Source organism: Thermobia domestica, chromosome 3 (genome assembly GCF_964235325.1).
Source record: "Thermobia domestica chromosome 3, izTheDome1.hap1.1, whole genome shotgun sequence".
In the NCBI taxonomy this organism is placed as follows: Eukaryota; Metazoa; Arthropoda; class Insecta; order Zygentoma; family Lepismatidae; genus Thermobia; species Thermobia domestica.
Window position 1 is genome coordinate 164,239,905 of NC_137456.1, and position 18,291 is coordinate 164,258,195.

Sequence of the window (18,291 nt, forward strand, 5' to 3'; positions counted from 1 at the left end):
TCTATCTATCTATCTAGATAGATAGATAGATAGATAGATAGATAGATAGATAGATAGATAGATAGATAGATAGATAGATATATCGCCCTCCCCCAAGCAGGGTTGATATGTTTAAAACAAAATGTTTAAAACAAGTGTTTAAAACATGTTTTAAACGAGAGCTGTTTTATTCAGTTTGTTTTAAACGAGGGCTGTTTTATTCAATTTGTTTTAAACGTTTTAAACAAATCGTTTTAAAGATTTGTCAGATTGAAGAAGCTAATTTAATTTTCTAACAAACAACCCATCCTCCGCAGGATTTGTGCATGAAGTAAATTACAAGCAGAGTAATATTCTTATTGTAACAGAAATTACTGAACGAAATTCTGTACATCAGTGTGCGTGTAACTAAACCAACAGAAATTCAAGTGAAGTATTTGAACATTTCTTAATTTCCAACAATAACTTTGGTTAAACACACTATACACTATTCTAATACCCAAATTCACAAATTCAAAACTTGAGTATTTTTTGGTCACACTCATTTCCATAATAATGAACAGTTCTCACATCATAAGCTAGAAGAAATACTCTGACAAATACAATACAACTCATAGAAAAGAACAGTGACTAGCCTACAAGGAGTAAATGACGTCTTTTAACTAAACAGTTCTCAAGATACATCTCTATCTGCAACATGGATAGCTAACAATGATTGGTGTTTATGGCATAACAACACAATTAACATTAGACGCCCGACAGGGATTTTAACAAAATGATAGACTCTCACGTTCGGGGCTCTGGTGACCCTCCTAATTACCACAGAGTCATGCTTTATATACAGTTGGAAAGCTTATAGACCACAGATTCCGAGGTAACATTCGTTAAAATTCCCGTCATATTTGTAGAAACGAACAGACATAAAATCATTAAAAAGTATGAAAATATTGACTTTACGGGGCCCTGACAACTCTTGCAGTCACCTGCGCTGACAAAATGATGCTAATGTGTATTCCACATACTTGTGACAATAATATAAGAAATGGTAGCCATTGCTGCCATTGCGTATTGAATTCGTTTCATATAGGAAGTATTTAAAACATGCACAGAAAAACATTCATTGAATTAGACATTCTCTCCCCTCCCCCACAACAGTACCACGTCCATATGTAAATCATTTTTGCTGCACACATCATGTATACAAACAAGAATTATGCTTCTAGACCACTTCAGTAAAATATATCTTGCCTTATATGGAACCGTTCTGAAACTAAACGTAAATTAGCCAAATTTGACCCCCTCTTCCCCTTTAAACATAAGTACATATACAGATTACTATTATGTAGGGGACTACATCATTGCTTCACATACTAATTTTTGTGGATGTACCACAAAGGGGAGGAATGGCCTCCAAAATCTGATGAAAAAATTGATGAAAAATTTTAAAAAACGAAATTAATCCTCCCTCTCTCGACCGTAAAATGTAGGGATGTGCACGAGCGACTTCGAGCGAGTTTTCGTTGAAACTCGACTCGAGTCGAAACCGACATCACTGAACTCAACTCGAGAACCCGGCTCGAAACATTTTCTTCAACTCGACTCGAGTTTCGAGTCGAGTCGAGTAGCGCCAAATCGAGCCAAATGCTGTATGTAGTTTCAAGTACTTTCTTCAAGTATCCTACATAGACAATATAATTATTATCAATGATACTTACTATTACTACAACTTATTATTATTATTATTATTATTATTATTATTATTATTATTATTATTATTATTAATAATAATAATAAATAATAATAATAAATAATAATAATAATAATAATTAATAATAATAATAATAATAATTAATAATAATAATAATAATAATAATAATAATAATAATAATAATAATAATAATAATAATAATAATAATAATAATAATAATAATAATACCAGCGTGCATAAACATGAATGATAGGCGTTTTGTATCTGAATACTAAAAACTAGTTGACTGCTGACCTCGGAAAAGGTGAAGTCAAGGAGGCAAGGACATCGTTATCGAGGTACTGGGTTTCAGTTCCGGAGGAGCAAGTATCCAGGCTCGAACCAAAAATTGTTAAAAGTTAGACTGCGTCGGCCAAACATATCCAAACCTGCTCGGCTCGGCTTCTCAACGGCTCTAGCGGCTCGGCTCACAGCTCATTCACAATCGAACCGAGCCAACAGCTCACCCAACCGAGCCGGCTCGAGCCAATGGCTCACCTGAATTGAGTCGGTGCCTCATCTCAACCGAGCCGGCTCGAGCTGCTCCTCAGTTGAACCGAACTGAGCCAGTTAACATCACTACCTGGGTTGGGCTTCTGGTTCGGCTCAAAAGTTAGATCGTGGGTAAGGACTACCGTATATACCGGTGTTTACATGGGTGCTCACATTGGAGGCTGTTTCGTTATAAAAATCCATAGTCGTCTTGTTAATCGAGACGACACGAGATGCGAGTAGTGTCCCATCTTCTGAGCAACACTAAAAATGTTCCATATTACTGCTTACATTTCTTATGGCTTTCGCTTTCCAGTCTAATCAGGCCATAATTTCAAAACGAGTTAAAACGAGCTAAACGAGCGAGCCCGTTTATGAAACTCGGCTCAACTCGAAACTCGACCTCAAAATAGTGACTTGGCTCGAAACTCGACTCGAGAAAATTACCTTTGACTCGAATCAAAACTCGACTCGAATTTGCTTCGAGTTTCGAGTCGAGTCGAGTTTTAGCTCGACTCGTGCCCATCCCTACTAAAATGCATAGTAGCGGAAGGCTTCATTCCTCAGGAGTACTTTGGTACCAAATCAGCTTAATTAGGGACTGAGCTATTGATCTTTGTCGTAAAAGTAAATGTAATTTACGTCAAAAAACTGAAACTCCAAAAATTGGCTAACTTTGCCCTCTCCCTGCTCCTCCATATAAGCAAGAAGTACAAATACACGACATTACCATGTAGTGGCCTACATCATTGCTTCACGTACCAATTTTTATAAATTTATCCCCCAAGAAGGGGAATGGCTCCCAAAAAACCGTTTGAAAAGCAACAAAAGAACACGATATTTACCCTACTCCCACCGCCACGTGGTACCCCCACATAGGTAAAACGCACACAGGTGGAAAGCTGCATCCTTCAGGAATAAATTGGTTCCAAAACCATCTTCTATGCTTAATTAAGGACTGAGCCATTGAGGTTTAAAGCCCTCATACAGCAGTTGCGTCAATGGGCGTTTAAAAATTAAGAATGCAGACGACCAGTAGAACGTAACACAAAGAAACTACTGTACATATTCAGTGAACAGAAATCGGGAAATCCCCGATTTCGTTCTCCGGAATTGAACATTTGGACGGTTCGAGATTAGGGAAGTTCGCGAAATTTGATCTAACGGTTGAATATAGATAGCAAGCAATACCTATGAGCGTGTAAAAATGGAATATATATGCCTATTTAGATTATTGTTTTAAACAAAATAAACATTTTAAACGTGTTTTTTTTTTGTTTGAAACAAAGTACTTTGTTTTAAACGTTAAAAACGTTTTAAACAAAAAAAATATGTTTTAAATATAAAAAACGTTCTTTTTTTTAAAAAAAGTGTTTTTTTCAACCCTGCCTCCAAGTGGCGGGGCTGATTTTGGATTTAAACCGGATCGGAAATGTCACTATTTACCTAAACGATGCCAAAAACTATGGATTAGACACTAATATCGGTGATTTTGGATCAATATTATACATAGCTCCCCCTCCCCCTCCTTCATGCTGCGTCACACGGGATCAGAATTGTCACTGTTAATCTGAGCTACTATGCTAAAACTATGGATTCGACACTAATATTATTCCTTTTCAATCATTTTTAAATGTTTATCCCCCTCCCCTACGTTGTAAACTTCCCTTCCCTAACTATCAGGGCTAAACTTGGATTGAAATAGCATCGAAAGGGTTACTGTTTCTCTCATCGACCCCAAAAACTATGGATTCAACACTAATATCGGTCATTTTAATCATTTTTAAATTTCTCTCCCCCTCCCCTACGTTGCATCGTTAAAGTGAATAGCCTAAAGTAATCCCTGCCCCTAAACGCATGCATATTGAAGATTTGATTGAGATCGATTGGATAGTTCAAGAGTTATTAAGTTACAAAAACAGTCACTTTCAGTCTCATATAAATTGATTTTTATATATCCCCCTTCCTTCTCGTCCCCTATGTTGTTCCGTCAAATTTAAATCATAAAATTGATTCCAGGCCTGAACCTCATCTATGTTGAAAATTTGATCAAGATCGGTCGAGTGGTTCAGGAGTTATTAAGTTTTATTTATCTTTATATCCCCTCCCCTTTCCCCCACCCATTAGTTCTACCGTCAAATTGAATACCCTAAAACCAGTCCAGACTCGAATCTCATGAATGTTACAAATTTGATCAAGGTCGGTCGGTCGGTTCAGGAGATTTAGAGTCACAAACATAGTGATTTTCAATTTTTTATATATAGAGATTACACGTGCTTCTGTTTGTAAACAACAACCACATGTATTTACATTGGAGTACTACACCTCACGTTAGATAACAACAAAAAGCAGACGACATACCACAAGCATCACCTACAAGTCATATAACAACACCCAAAAAATACCCACCAATGCCGCCCAAAGCGAATATATAATAAAAACATTCAAAAAACAGTCACCAATCTGCAGTTGGTCTCCCTCCTTTAGCTTGCCTGGAGCTCTAGGAAAAACCCAACCTCAAAGTCTCTAGTTTGCTGCGGAGCTCTAGGCTCCCTTCTACCTGGCTTAGCTTGCTCAGAGCTTTGTCGGGATCCCAACCTTAGTTGCTTAGCTTGTTTCGGGGCTCTGCAACTCTTAACCCCCTCACTGCAATAAGAAGTTAATTCCAGAGGAAGCACCTTCATCCAAGGAATTTATTTTTTCAAAATTAGACGGGAAAGGGGGATATGAGGATGGAAGTTATTATAGTAAAATATCCATATATTCAAATATCTGAAGGGTAGAGACATGAAATTTGGTATATGGACTGTGGCACATAAACACACCGTAGGTCGTTCTGTTGATAATGTGTGGCGTTATGTAAATACAGCATCTAGACAAATAGGACAGATGTGGTTTATAAGCCTCAGTTTCGTTTAATATGTCAAATAAGCTACTTAATACCAAATCATATGCTTGGATGGGTTTTTGGGAATCCATATTATTGTGTCACCAATCGATTAAAATGATTAGACACGTGTTTCTCCGTGTGATATTTTCCCTAGAAGGAAGTAAAGAAAAATAAGCGAGAAGAAAAAGGCTGTGCTTACAATTATTGTAACAGGATGATCATATCTAGAAATCTTTTATGCTTGTAGACATCGATTTTGGTATTAAGACTTTACATTTGAAATAATTAAAGACGTGTTTCAGCATTTTTTGATATTTCTCGTGCAAGAGTCAGAAAGAGAGGAAGGAAAAGAGTGGAAGTTGCAATTGTTAAAATAAGAAGGTCATATCTCGAAATTCCTTAAGGATAGAGACATGAATTTGGTATTTATACTTTTCATTTAAAATAATTAAAAAATATATATTTGTTTCTTTTTCTGTTTATGTTAGAAGAGAAGAAAAGCAGCAGAATGAGGGTTGCAATTGTTATAATAATATGATTATAGAGATATGAAACTCGGTATATACATTCCTTTTATAAAACAAACGGGCATTTGCCACAGCAATTTCGGAAATTTCACCACACAGTCAATTTCTATATAACTATTAAGGGGAGGGCGTTGCGGTGTGTGTGTTTCGTTGTTACATATCCAAGCAAATATATTCAGGTTCCCGGGTGCTCAAATAAACGTTGGGAAACTCAGGATCCCTCGACTTGCTGGGCTTCTCTAAGTTTCCCACACGAGACGTATATAAACAAATAAATGTTGACAACAAACAAAATTTCAAGAACAGCAAAATGTAGGTTTGCTGTTAAAATGTAAAGTGGACTTGGCCCAGATCAAACTCCTTAAAAACTAGAAACCTGAAATTTGAACAGGGCATAAGATTTGTCATGTAAGGTTCCACTAGAAAAGATTTTTAGAAATTTGACGGGAAAGGGTGCAAGGAAAGTGGCAATTGTAAACGATACAAACAGTATACAAGTAACCAGTAATTCCAGCAGGATTTCGGAGCTTTATTAAAACAGTAACAAGATTTTAATGAGGCATATACGTATGGTTCCAAAAGAGATAATTCTGTTGGCTGTGGTATTGACACGGAGGAAGACAGCTCAGGTTTTAATCTCCATCATCTGTGTTTATTGCAAAACTAAAAGCAAATAAACTTGCCCTCGATCATGCTTCTCAGTTTTCATTATGTCTCATATTTATATGCACTGGCTCACAAAATGTTATTGTAAGTCTGCAGAATATCGTTAGTAAACACGTCCTAATACAAGACATTCTTGTGAGATATCATTAGCTACAACAAGTATGTGTCCCCATTATCTACTGAGTGCCTCAGGCATGCTCACATCCGGGCAAACGAACTTGCCGACGCAGCAGGCAAGAATTACTTGGAGTTGCACGGTAACTCTCTCTTCTCTGCCCTAATCTTAGTAGCTAATTCCTCCAACGGATGTGTTCGCACTGGCAAGCAGACTGGAAACAGGCTAACGTAAATAAGCTCTTCTCAGTTACTTATATTTTGAGCAATTGACAGACGTCATGTACTAGTGATCTTGACACTCATGCTTATTGGACACTCAAACCCCACACATTCCTATTTAAGTGAGTGGCGCTAACCGTCTGTATTGCAAAGACTAGCCATTCACAGATTATTCGGGACATCCTTGAAGAATGTACAGAACACTACGTTTGCACTATCTAAAAGCTTTAATCAGGTATTAGGGATAATGCAGTCTTTATTGAACGTATTCTCACCTTTATTCGTGCGATTGAGAAATTTTCTTTTTAGGTTTCTCATATTGTTTTTTTTATTATTCTCATTGGGTCTTAAAACGTTATTTTCTTTTTACATATTTTTTTATTTATTACTTTATCCTGTTTGCAATCTGTGTTTTAATTTTTATCGATTTTTCGTTATTCTCTTATATTTGAAGATCATATTTGATTTACATTTTTAGAAATTTTATTGTGAAATTTTAATATGCAACTTGTGTAGGCCATTGAACTTACTGTGGTAGTTATCAGCCTCTGCGCTGATGTCCCCATTTAACATTAACGAATTATTCAATCAATTTACAAGACAAGTTTGGCTAATTTATGGGTTAAGACAATGTACAAAAACGCATGTATCTTACTAAAATTTAATATTTCTTAGGATTGTATTTAATCCTAGTAATCTTTTCAAGGAGTAAAACTAATTCATCTTCCTGATTTAAATACTTGTTTGGGTAAAATTATAATAGAAACTGGCCAATTTTCAACTGCAGTTCAAAATGCTTTTGTACATTACTAAGTTAAGATTTTTTGGTTCGACGTTCCTCTTCAAACGCACTTTCTTACTACTGAGCTGAGCAATTCAATCGCATCCTATTCCCGTTAATGGGCCCCTAGATATTACCCATTTCTTTCTAATCTTATATAATATTTTTCTCCCATCCAAATGTCTTTTACATAGATTTTCCGACAAGTACTTGATCATTCTTTCAGATTTCGATTAATTAATGTATTGTTCTAGGTACTCTCTATGAAGGAAATATGTACGACAGTATGTTTGAAGGGAAAGGGACAATGACTTTCCCAAAAGGATCAAAGGTTCCAGGTTCATGGCTTAAAGGAGTTATCATCAAGGGAACATATATTTTTGCTGACGGACTAGAAATGCTGGACAAAAAGTGGAAATATTGCTTAGATGAAGATAGAAGGTAACAAATTTTCACTACAGATAATGGCTATAGTTCTAAACTGCGCAAGAGGAACAGTATAAGTCAGAAATTGTCAAAAATGAGATAAGCCAAAATTGGAGATCTATGTGTAATGCTCCATCTCCGGTTAACTTGGTATAAGTCAACTCTAAACGTGAGTTGAACAATCATGTCTTGGTACTGTTAGTATGTAATTCATACTTATGTTTGGTAAAATAAAAACCCGCCTCCTGAAACTTTTTTTTTTTTTTACTTATATGTTTCTCCAGCACAGTGTAGAATTAATACCAATAAGTTGGAAGGTTTAAGTTCATTTATGTTTAAAAAAAAAAAAGTAACTGAACACCATTTGTCCTTTAAAAATCACTTTCATTTCAGCAATAGGAAAGTGGAGTGAGGGGTTTATTCAATCCCAACTTGGAAATTTAGTCAGGTTGTAATGTAAACTAAACTGTTTTCTTGTTTGTTTTTTTTTTTCAGTAACTTGCTTAAAATTTTCCGATTTTGATTAAAAATGGCATACGTTTTTCTTGAGGTTTCATCATTAGACACATTGATATATTTAAATCTGCTAAGGATAAACGTATGTCAATCTCAATATTATAGATAATGCAACAACAAACAAAATGATAACAATATCATACAGCTGACACACTAGGACTGATGAGCTTTTGAAGAAATACCGTTTATTCTTTCTAATATAAAAGACATCACATCAATAGTGTTTCAATTCATGGCTTTTAACAGGATACAGAATGTCGAAAATATCACACTTATGTTTTCTGAAATATTGCCTACATATATGCGAGAGAACCTACAGCTAATTCCTATGTGGAAGGTGGGCTCAAACCTTGTTAATGCCATGAGTGCACTATGCAACACACAAGTTGTCACTGTGTACTGTTTACCTATTTCGTTTTAACTAGTTCAAATATAGAATATGAAACTAGCAGACAAGTGATTATACCAACTGCTGGAATTATGCCAGAAAAAAGCACTGATTGAAAGTATTAATTGCATACGGTAACAGTATTAAATTGAACGGTATATATAGCCATGTTTCAGAATCCTGTGGTACTTCTGCAACAATTTTTGTAGGGCTGTTTGGCTACACGCATATAATTTGAAGTACTCACCAACCTTTATACCAACCTTTGAAGTACCTTTATCAAAAATGTTGCAGAATTCTGAAACATGGATATCTGGATAGGGCACATACTAGTTCCTAAGTGAAGTCTTGAACCGGCTACGGTAGATCCTCTAGTTTTGGAGCTATGGATCTTTAAAGTTTATCTTTTCATGTTTTCGGCAGCCTATAACTCCGAAAGAAAGCATTTGTGAACCGGTTGGTCTATATTTTATGTCTTATCTTGGTGTCAGGAATCACCTCCCAAAGGTTGTCGGTGTTGTTTTGAAACACCCTACATATATATATATATATATATATATATATATATATATATATATATATATAGGACTCTATGCACCAGATGTGAACGCTCTACCACTGAGCCACTGCCGGTAATATATATGAAAGAATACAGAAGATATTACACAGATTAGCTATTATTATTTACAAGATGCCGTTACATCCGAAAGCTTTTAATGAATTTATTTTTAGTTAGTTTCAAATAATTATGTTTAAAGTATACATCAGCAATTAATATGTAGTTCACGATATTTCAAATGATTTACAATTTTATAGGTTATAATACTTCAATAATTTGAAAAGTAATATACAGAGCGAGTCAAGCAACACTTGGTAGATCTAACACAGGAAAAGCAGTGGATTTGGGGGATCACATTTTGCTTCACATTGTCTACCAAAGAAGCTATATTCATGTCTAGCATCTTGAATACCATTACTTTCTGCAATAGGAAGGCCACCAAACGATACACGATATATATATATATATATATATATATATATATATATGTAAAGTTTTAGCGCTCCTATACTCTCTCAAATCAGACCTGCTAGTTATAGCAGCAAAATTAATGCTTTTTTAATAAATCTAGGAAGTGAACAAGTGGTACAGCAAGGTGCTCGTTGTAAAATGTATTTGGTATAAATCCTCTATAGCTAATATTCCAAATCACAGTAAGTAAACAGCCGCCAAAGAGATCACCCTCTTATCGAACCAATTTTCAACTGAGAACAGAACTAACAATAACTAAAAAAAATCAAATTTCATCTGTCAAAAAAATTAATGTAACTTTAAGTTACTCGACATCGATTGATGGCGGTTATAATAAACAAGAACAACTCAAATAATAATCAAATTGATTATATAAAGATCGGTAACAACACAACAGAAAAGTCTCTGTTTGAAATCCGTATTAATATTGAAATCAGAAAAGCGCTTATTATTTGTAACAAATTTAATTTTCCAGCATTCTATCCCAAAAATTAACTTCACAATTATTATGTGAACAATATTTTCGTTCACATCAATCAGACACCACAAATCTGACTGGAATATTGACCATGTTGCTACAACAGCTACAATAAAACCGCAATGAACAACTAACCCGATAAAACGTCAATCGCTATAAATACTAATCAGAAATTACCGGATGCTTCTAATTAAAAGGTTTATTTTGCAGTAATAAATTCCGAACCAACTAACATTTCAATCAACTAGAATTAAAGAATCGATTTATATATTTACTAATCGCATGTACTGAACTTTCCTTCCGAAAACAAACAGGACTAACGAATTAATTCATGCAAAATCTCAGCTTTCCTCGCGAGGACTAATTGAAAGGAGCATACAATCAAAATGCAAATTCAAATCCAGCATCACTACAATCTCTTATAAACCAGAACACCAAGGAAAGTCCCAAAAAGAACAATTTTCTATAAAGGATCTACTTTTTGTGCTTACTAAACTCTCTAACAGGACCCACTTGCGCTTCTATTGGCTGCCCATCAAGCTAAAATTAATCCAGGGATTTCGAAACCGCAGATTTCTAAACACTAAATACAAAAATCGCAACTGAACTCCATGTCAACCAATTTTCAATATTTTTAGAAGCTCCATTCAGATGTTAAAGAATGCAAAAATCATTGATCAAGAAACAAAATAATAATTTAGCAATAATACTCGTCAATCTTCTAACGTACAGTGGGTCAAATAAGTTTCCGTACACCAGTCATTTGTAGTTTCAAAATATGTATCATCTTAAAATTAGTAAATAATAAAACGCAATTACATTAGCTGAATTTGTTAGTATCTACTTGTACTGTGTACACATTATAGTGATGCTACTGACTGTATCAATAGTATAACTGACGATTTAAGTTAAGTTGCTGAAAAATGGAGGTCAAAAAAATTTCCATACACGGTACAAATATACAAACGAAGGAAACAAAACACACATCAAACAGTGTTTGTAGTGGTTACAAATGACAGTAGCGTGCTCTACTAGTGTTAAAGTAGTACTGCAGTTAATTTTGGGCAAGGGAGATCTATAGAGGCAGTAAAACGAAGCGTCAAAACGGAAATGTAAATTCCAATATGTGAGCTAATAGTAAAATTAAGACAAGAAGGCAAGTCTTTTAGAAACCTAGCAGATACAGTAAAGAAATAACATTCTACAGTACAATACATTCTAAATAGGCATATTGGAACAAATCGTTGTGAAGATCGACCGCGTAGTGGTCATCCAACAAAGCTGAAGGATAATCATAAACATGTTATTTTACGAACTATTAGAAATGAACCCAAAACAAATGCTCCAAAACTAGCTGCTATGTTTGAAATTGACATTGGTATACAAGTTGTTCTTGAAACAGTCCGTACTGTCATCAGAAAGCGAGCTAGAACGTTTGTGTAACCGGAAAGAAACTATATGTTAGTAAACACCAAGAAACGTATAGAGTTCGCAAAAGCTCGCGAAGACAAGCCAATATGCTTGTGGAACTCTGTTTTATTTAGTGATGAGAGCAAGTTCAACAACAGTTCACTTCAGGCCCACGGATACAGGGTCCTAGAGAAGGGTCATAAGAACCATGGGTTCTAGGTTTTAAAATCCGCGCGTAACAATTGCGTCATAGGGAAAGGAGATACCATTTAAAATTTTCAGCCAAAAGGGGAGGAGGCGTGGCTTAATACCACGTCACTCCTAATAACGAAAGAAATTGCTCTATGTTTTGCTAACTCAACTAGATGAAACCGGAATCATGTTATTTTCGCTTGAGCTTAAAAAAAAAAGTCGACATATGAGACATGCACTTTGAAAGAAGTAACAAAAAGTAGTCTCCATGGCTAATAGAACAAGTCACATACTGACAGAAGTGTATTACTCACTACCCAAGGTCATTACTTTGAAGGTGTGTAAAGGGTTAGACTTCATTTGCAATAATAGTTTCTGAGGAGATAAAGTTTATTTTGTTTTTGACTGTACTGGTATAGAAGTATTTCACAATTTCTAACACAGCATTTCAGAGCTGACTCAGTCCAGTGTATTTAATTATTCCTCCCTTAATTCTCTTTCTGAGTTGGATTTAAATTACTTTAATCAATTATTTTATATTAATAGGTTCTATACGGAGCATTTAACTGGTCTAAAACCGGCTGGAAGAGAACAAACGACAGATCGAGTGCCACCAAGAAAAATCCCGCCAGGTTGTTACGATACAGAAGATGGTTTCTTTGATTCTTATCGAGGAATTGTCTACAGTGCTATAACGGGCAATTTTATAAGGTATATTTATATATAATTTATTCTTTTCCTATTTTACGTATATACTAAGGGCCATTTTGAAACTATAATTTTACATAACAATTCTCGGCTGTTACCATTATTAATTATAGAGAACATCGTGTCATTTTCAATGTCGGAAACTTGGGTTCATCCTTGATGGGAATATACGAATGTATTTAGTTTTAAAGAAGCTAAGGGCCAATTTTTTGTATATACCATTTTTGATGAGTTATGGGTCTATCTGCCACTGAAATACGTACCTAAAGAATCTAAATTCCAATATGTTTCATTTTAGTTCATAGCAACGCTTTGAGATGACATTTGCTGTCTAATCATACGGTGAATACAATTAGTTTCATGTTTGTTAATGTCTAAAATTTTTACAGTAACTACTTAGCTTCTTTTGAACTAAATACGTTTGTATGGGATTTAGACTCCTTGATATATATTATATTTCCACATGTCATACAACTTTGGTGCTGAGAAAAATACCGGTACTAAACTTTTAACTAACAAATTACCGATAATTATATATTGGGTTGGTGTGATTACAATGTCCAAGATTTTTATATCTTATGAAAAACTATCCTCTATAACGCTACTAATAAATGGACCGGGCCCACACGTAGGACGTCACAAACTTCGTACATGTTCTCAAAGCAGGCTTGGATGCCTAGTTAGTCAGGAGGTAGGTTGTTGTTGAACAATGTCGCGTGAAAGTTTAAGAAGGAGAGCACACAATTGGGAGTTATTTTACCTCACGAGTTCACGCTAAGATATTCTACACATCTAGCTGCGAAATCCAAAAACAGTGTATTTGCACCAGGATACTTACAGCGTTAATTCATGCAACTTCGTGCAGGTGACCACACTGAAAAATAAGCCAGGCGATGATGAATGAGTTGTGCAGTTGCATTCACTCTACGGTTTTTGGAGACATTCCTCTTCAATGTTGAGCAATCCCTGTTATCATGGCTTCTCTTCTATTCACTATTGATCTCTATCGATGTTGATTCGTAATGAGTTCTATAGGCCTCCATAACCTTAGGCACTTTTTCGATACAGATCTAACATACCGGTCACTTAGATACAGGATGTCCTAGAAGTTCCTGTACCCTTTAATAGTGTCAGTGTTACTTTACTTGTGATATTGATAGCACTGCTTTCATGACCATACACAGCACTGTTTTTGATTTCAAGCAGTGTCTTGTATGTGTGTGTTTAAGGTCACATGAAGCATTTTAGCTATGAAGCCATGGTTGTAAGTGATTTTATATTATACAGTTGAGTAATTGTTAGTGGCAAGTGTATGGATACATGAATGACGACACAGGTAATGACTGGGCTTAGATATCGTTTTGGCAAGGACTCAATTCGTAAAGCGGACCTGAGAGAAACGTCCATTCGCTTCAGGATGTATCAAATATAACGCGCCATTAGAGAGTTTTGCCCGCTCTCTTGGCGTGGAGTTTGGGATTATCAATTATCCTTTTGTTAAATTCATACGTGGCCATTGAGCTACGAAAGAAATATGTATTTTATAGATTAACAAAATCAAAATATTAAATCAGGATTATAACAATAATATTAAATTAGTAAACAATGGTGCACATACAGAACAATAAAGTAGGTGCCAAAATACAACAGTGATAATATAAGAAAAGTAGTGCAAAAGAAAATATTTTTGAATATACGGATGGTATTGCTCAAATATGATCTTACATTAGAAATTGACGACGGACGGATAGTGATGAATGAGGTGCTTTGACGCCACAATACAGTATAAAGGTGTTACAACGCACAAATGTATAATCTTCTATTGTGAGGCGGCTCAGGACTAATAAGAGACGTATAGATAGTCCTTAATAGTGGTGTAGAGAGACATGCTATAATGGACAAGATGAGGAATGTGATGATGGATGACTTAGTGATTAAGGATCCAGTGCCCAATATAACTGGCAAAATGTCCGTGTCCACTCTAACATTAATAAGTAATTTGTTTTCTTCAGTATTTAAATCTGTACATTCACTTGGCCACTTGCTATGGTGTCGCTAGTGAGTAAACTATGAATTTAGGGAGCATTCTTTCCTTAACAGGTGATATATTGGCTAGCTGGGAATTTTCGGTATCCTGCCTACTAGATTGTTGTTGTTGTTCCGGTTCCTGTTTTGTGACCCGCAGAATTGGTGGTTTGTTCTGGAGCCAGGTTACATGTTTTCCGGTTTATTATTTTGATAGCATTGCCTTGAGCCGTGGCCTTGCTTATAGCACGTGGCACATACTGATTCTTTAATTTTTTCATATTATCGCTATTTTTGTTTTATTATTATTCCTATTACTCATACTTGCTTTATTAGTATTTTCATTCATTCTCATTTCATTGTTTAACCTATTCTTTCCATCTTTCTAAAACTTTACTTCTCTCGTTGATTACTTTTCCATTCTTATTTTCTACTGCCATCGTAATACCCTCTTGTTTCCTCCGCAGTTCCAGAGATTTCATTTCAGACTTTGTACATTTCCTCATATTTCCCAATTCTTCTATGTCCTCGCATTCCTATTCTTTCCATCTTTCTAAAACTTCACTTCTCTCGTTGATTACTTTTCCATTCTTATTTTCTACTGCCATCGTAATACCCTCTTGTTTCCTCCGCAGTTCCAGAGATTTCATTTCAGACTTTTTACATTTCCTCATATTTCCCAATTCTTCTATGTCTTCGCATTTTCTTTTGTAAAACTATTCCCTCGCTCTGTCTGTTTCTCTTCGCAATTCATTACAGTATTTAACTTTCTGTACATCTTTCTGCCCTCTTCTGTATCAACCCGTTTCCACGTCCTCCTTTCCCTCATTTTCTGCAACATCTGTTCTGTAAGCCATGGTTTCTTAGCCGTTTTGTGTTCGCGGTAACGTACTACTTCTTCTGCAGCCTGCTGCACAAAGTTTAGTATGTTTCCACCATCTATTACTACCTGCACCTATCCTTTCCTCGTTTGAGTACCTTTCTTCGAATTTCTCAACGAGAAACTTTACTTTTAAGTTTTCAGCATCTAGTAAGTCCACTTTTATCTTATATCTAATATCTTATTAGATATACTTATAGTCCAGTTTCGGCTAATAGAAGAGCGTCCAGTAGACTGTCCAATTCAATCGGTTTGGATTGAGTCCGATGCTTCTATAATGTGTAATATATTGTTAAGGCAGTAGATAGAATAATCAGCACACGGGAGTTTGGACTTCCTTCCACAACCTTTTATTATAACCTGTTGTATACAAATATAACACTAATCACTATAATTGTGGTCCGAAGACCCATACAATGTTCACTATGTAGATTCTTGTTTGGTAAACGGTGATTCCTAGCCCCAGGCGGCCGAGGGAAGAATAGGCAATCTATGGAATGCGGTTAGGAAAGGTAAGTTAAGTGGTTGCGGTTAGAACTTCCCAGTGCTCTAGGCAAGTAAAGAGAGGGATTACGGTCCCACTGAGCTGCAGACAAACTAAGAGAGAGTGGTCAAGAACCCACAGAGCTCCAGGCAAGTTAAGCGGGCAAGGAACCTCAAAGTTCCAGACAAACTAAGATACTTTGGTTGGGAAAATTTTTCAGAGTTACAGGTAAGCTAAGAGAGAGGAGTTGATCAGTCGCAACTGATGAACATGGAGGTTCTGCGGTTGTCCTTTATACTATTTTCGTGAGCGATGGGGGCAGTAATATTTCTCTTTGGTCACGTGTCCTGTGATATTCCATTTCGTAGATGTGGTTGTAAAGTAGCATGTGCTTTTGTTTACAAACATAAAGCACGTGTAGAATATAGCAATATTTTTCAAAATACAATTCAAATTCATCCCATTTTATAATATTTTAATTACATTATTGTACTATTTAAATAATATGGTAGACATTTTTCATACGTATTTGCGATCAGTTATGCAAGAAAACTATAGAAACAGCTCTTACAATTACTATACGTTCTTGTGTTCTAATTTTCCTTTCGCTTAATAATTATTAAGCTTTTTGTCTGTAAATCCATGTTGAAGGTATATATAATACCTAGATATAACAAGAGGTGAATTCTTGAGAACTGACTTATTTCAGTATAACATAAATTGACTGTAACAAATTGGTATTTTCGTAGGTCCAAAAAATTTCGGTGTACTGTTAGTTTACTTTATAAGCTTCTTGTGCTACACAGAATGTTAAAGTAATTTTTCTTTGTCTTTTAATATTTAATTTAGAGTTCCAAATGTTGATGAGCAAAAGTGGATCAAAGAAAACTGTCGACAAGCGTGGGATGAGTTTCAAGGATTTAAACCTAGTTTATGGTATCCTAAACAAACCAGGGAAAAAGAAGTAAAGCAAGAGAAGGAGTTGAAAGGTCAAAAGTTTACGGATCTAGTACTTAGAATTGCTCCGCAGTTACTAAAGGAATAGATGGAAGCAGATCATGGATGAATATTAGTATATAGAAGGAAATGCGTACTAAACATTAGTTAATTTTCCTTCCCATCATAAGAGCTTTCATTTCTGTTAAGTTCTTACTTTTATTGTATTGTGTGTAGTGCGTAACATCGTATTGATTTATTGTATAGAAATAGTAACAAATAATAATGTAAAAGAAAACGAATAAAAAGATACAAGAATAAATGATTTTTAATTTTTGAAACGTACTACAATGATGATAATATCATCATTATCATCATAGGTATTCTGCCCTTATTAACAGATCACTTGCCGCAGCTGAGAAGTTTCCATGCTCCACGGTTCTCCGCTAACCTCTTCGTCTTCACGTATGATCTTTCTGTTTTTATATCGTTCATTAATTGTCCTCCCTACCACCATACTCTCTAGCATGTCTCTCATGATACAATTTCTTCTCAGGCAATGACCCAACCAGTTTCTCTTCCTCTTCTTAATAATGTCTAAAATTGTTCTTTCTGTCCCACCGTATCTAACACCTTCTCATTCGTTTTTCGCTCGACCCAGCTAGCTCCCTTCATTCTTCTCCAAATCCACATTTCGTAAGCTTCTAGTCATTTTTCATCATTTTTGCGTAATGTTCTTGCTTCTGACTCGTACAGTGCAATACTCCACATGAAGCACTTTTGTGTCTTTTTCCACACAAAGTACTTATGATGTCCCACAAAACAGACTTTTCTTCCTCCTAAAGGCTTCTTTCGTCATTCCTATCATTCCTATCCTTGCTTTTATTTTACGTTCGCACTTCATGTCATTACTAAGAACACTACCCAGATATCGACAAGTATTCACGTGTTCTATTTGCTCCCCTCGCACTTTTAGATATCGTATGACAATATGGATACCGATTAATTAATAGTCTCTATACCAGTGGCGTATACTTGTTTGATGGCTTGGGCTACCACTAACCATTATAACATCTGTACATTATTATTATTATTATTATTATTATTATTATTATTATTATTATTATTATTATTATTTTATTATTATTATTATTATTATTGGAGTCTAGTTTCTAAGTTGTTATACAATCTTCAAAATAAGAGAAAACGTTACAAAACACTTTCCTTTTATCCAATAGATAAATATGATTTTCTCTCTGCTAGCAAGATATATATTATCTTATTAGTATTACGGAACAACGATAGTATATTTCTACCTTTTTTGTTCCATGAAGTAACCCTACATTTAGTAGTATTTATAACAGCTATGCCAACTATCGCAAAATACTGTAAAACACCAA

At 35.2% G+C, this 18,291-nt stretch overlaps 2 protein-coding genes across 2 annotated transcripts in view; one reads left to right on the top strand and one right to left on the bottom strand.

Moving 5' to 3' along the window:
• The window catches only part of LOC145680860 (uncharacterized), a 26,236-nt gene extending 9,034 nt beyond the window's left edge, over window positions 1-17,202 (top strand). Inside the window, exons 2-4 of the mRNA XM_081751994.1 lie at window positions 7,673-7,859; window positions 12,405-12,569; window positions 16,805-17,202. Coding sequence (XP_081608120.1) covers window positions 7,673-7,859; window positions 12,405-12,569; window positions 16,805-17,000 — 548 coding nt within the window. The 3' untranslated portion in view covers window positions 17,001-17,202. The remainder of the gene's footprint in view (window positions 1-7,672; window positions 7,860-12,404; window positions 12,570-16,804) is intronic.
• The window catches only part of LOC145680859 (kielin/chordin-like protein), a 1,295,905-nt gene that overhangs the window by 579,576 nt on the left and 698,038 nt on the right, over window positions 1-18,291 (bottom strand). The window lies entirely within an intron of this gene.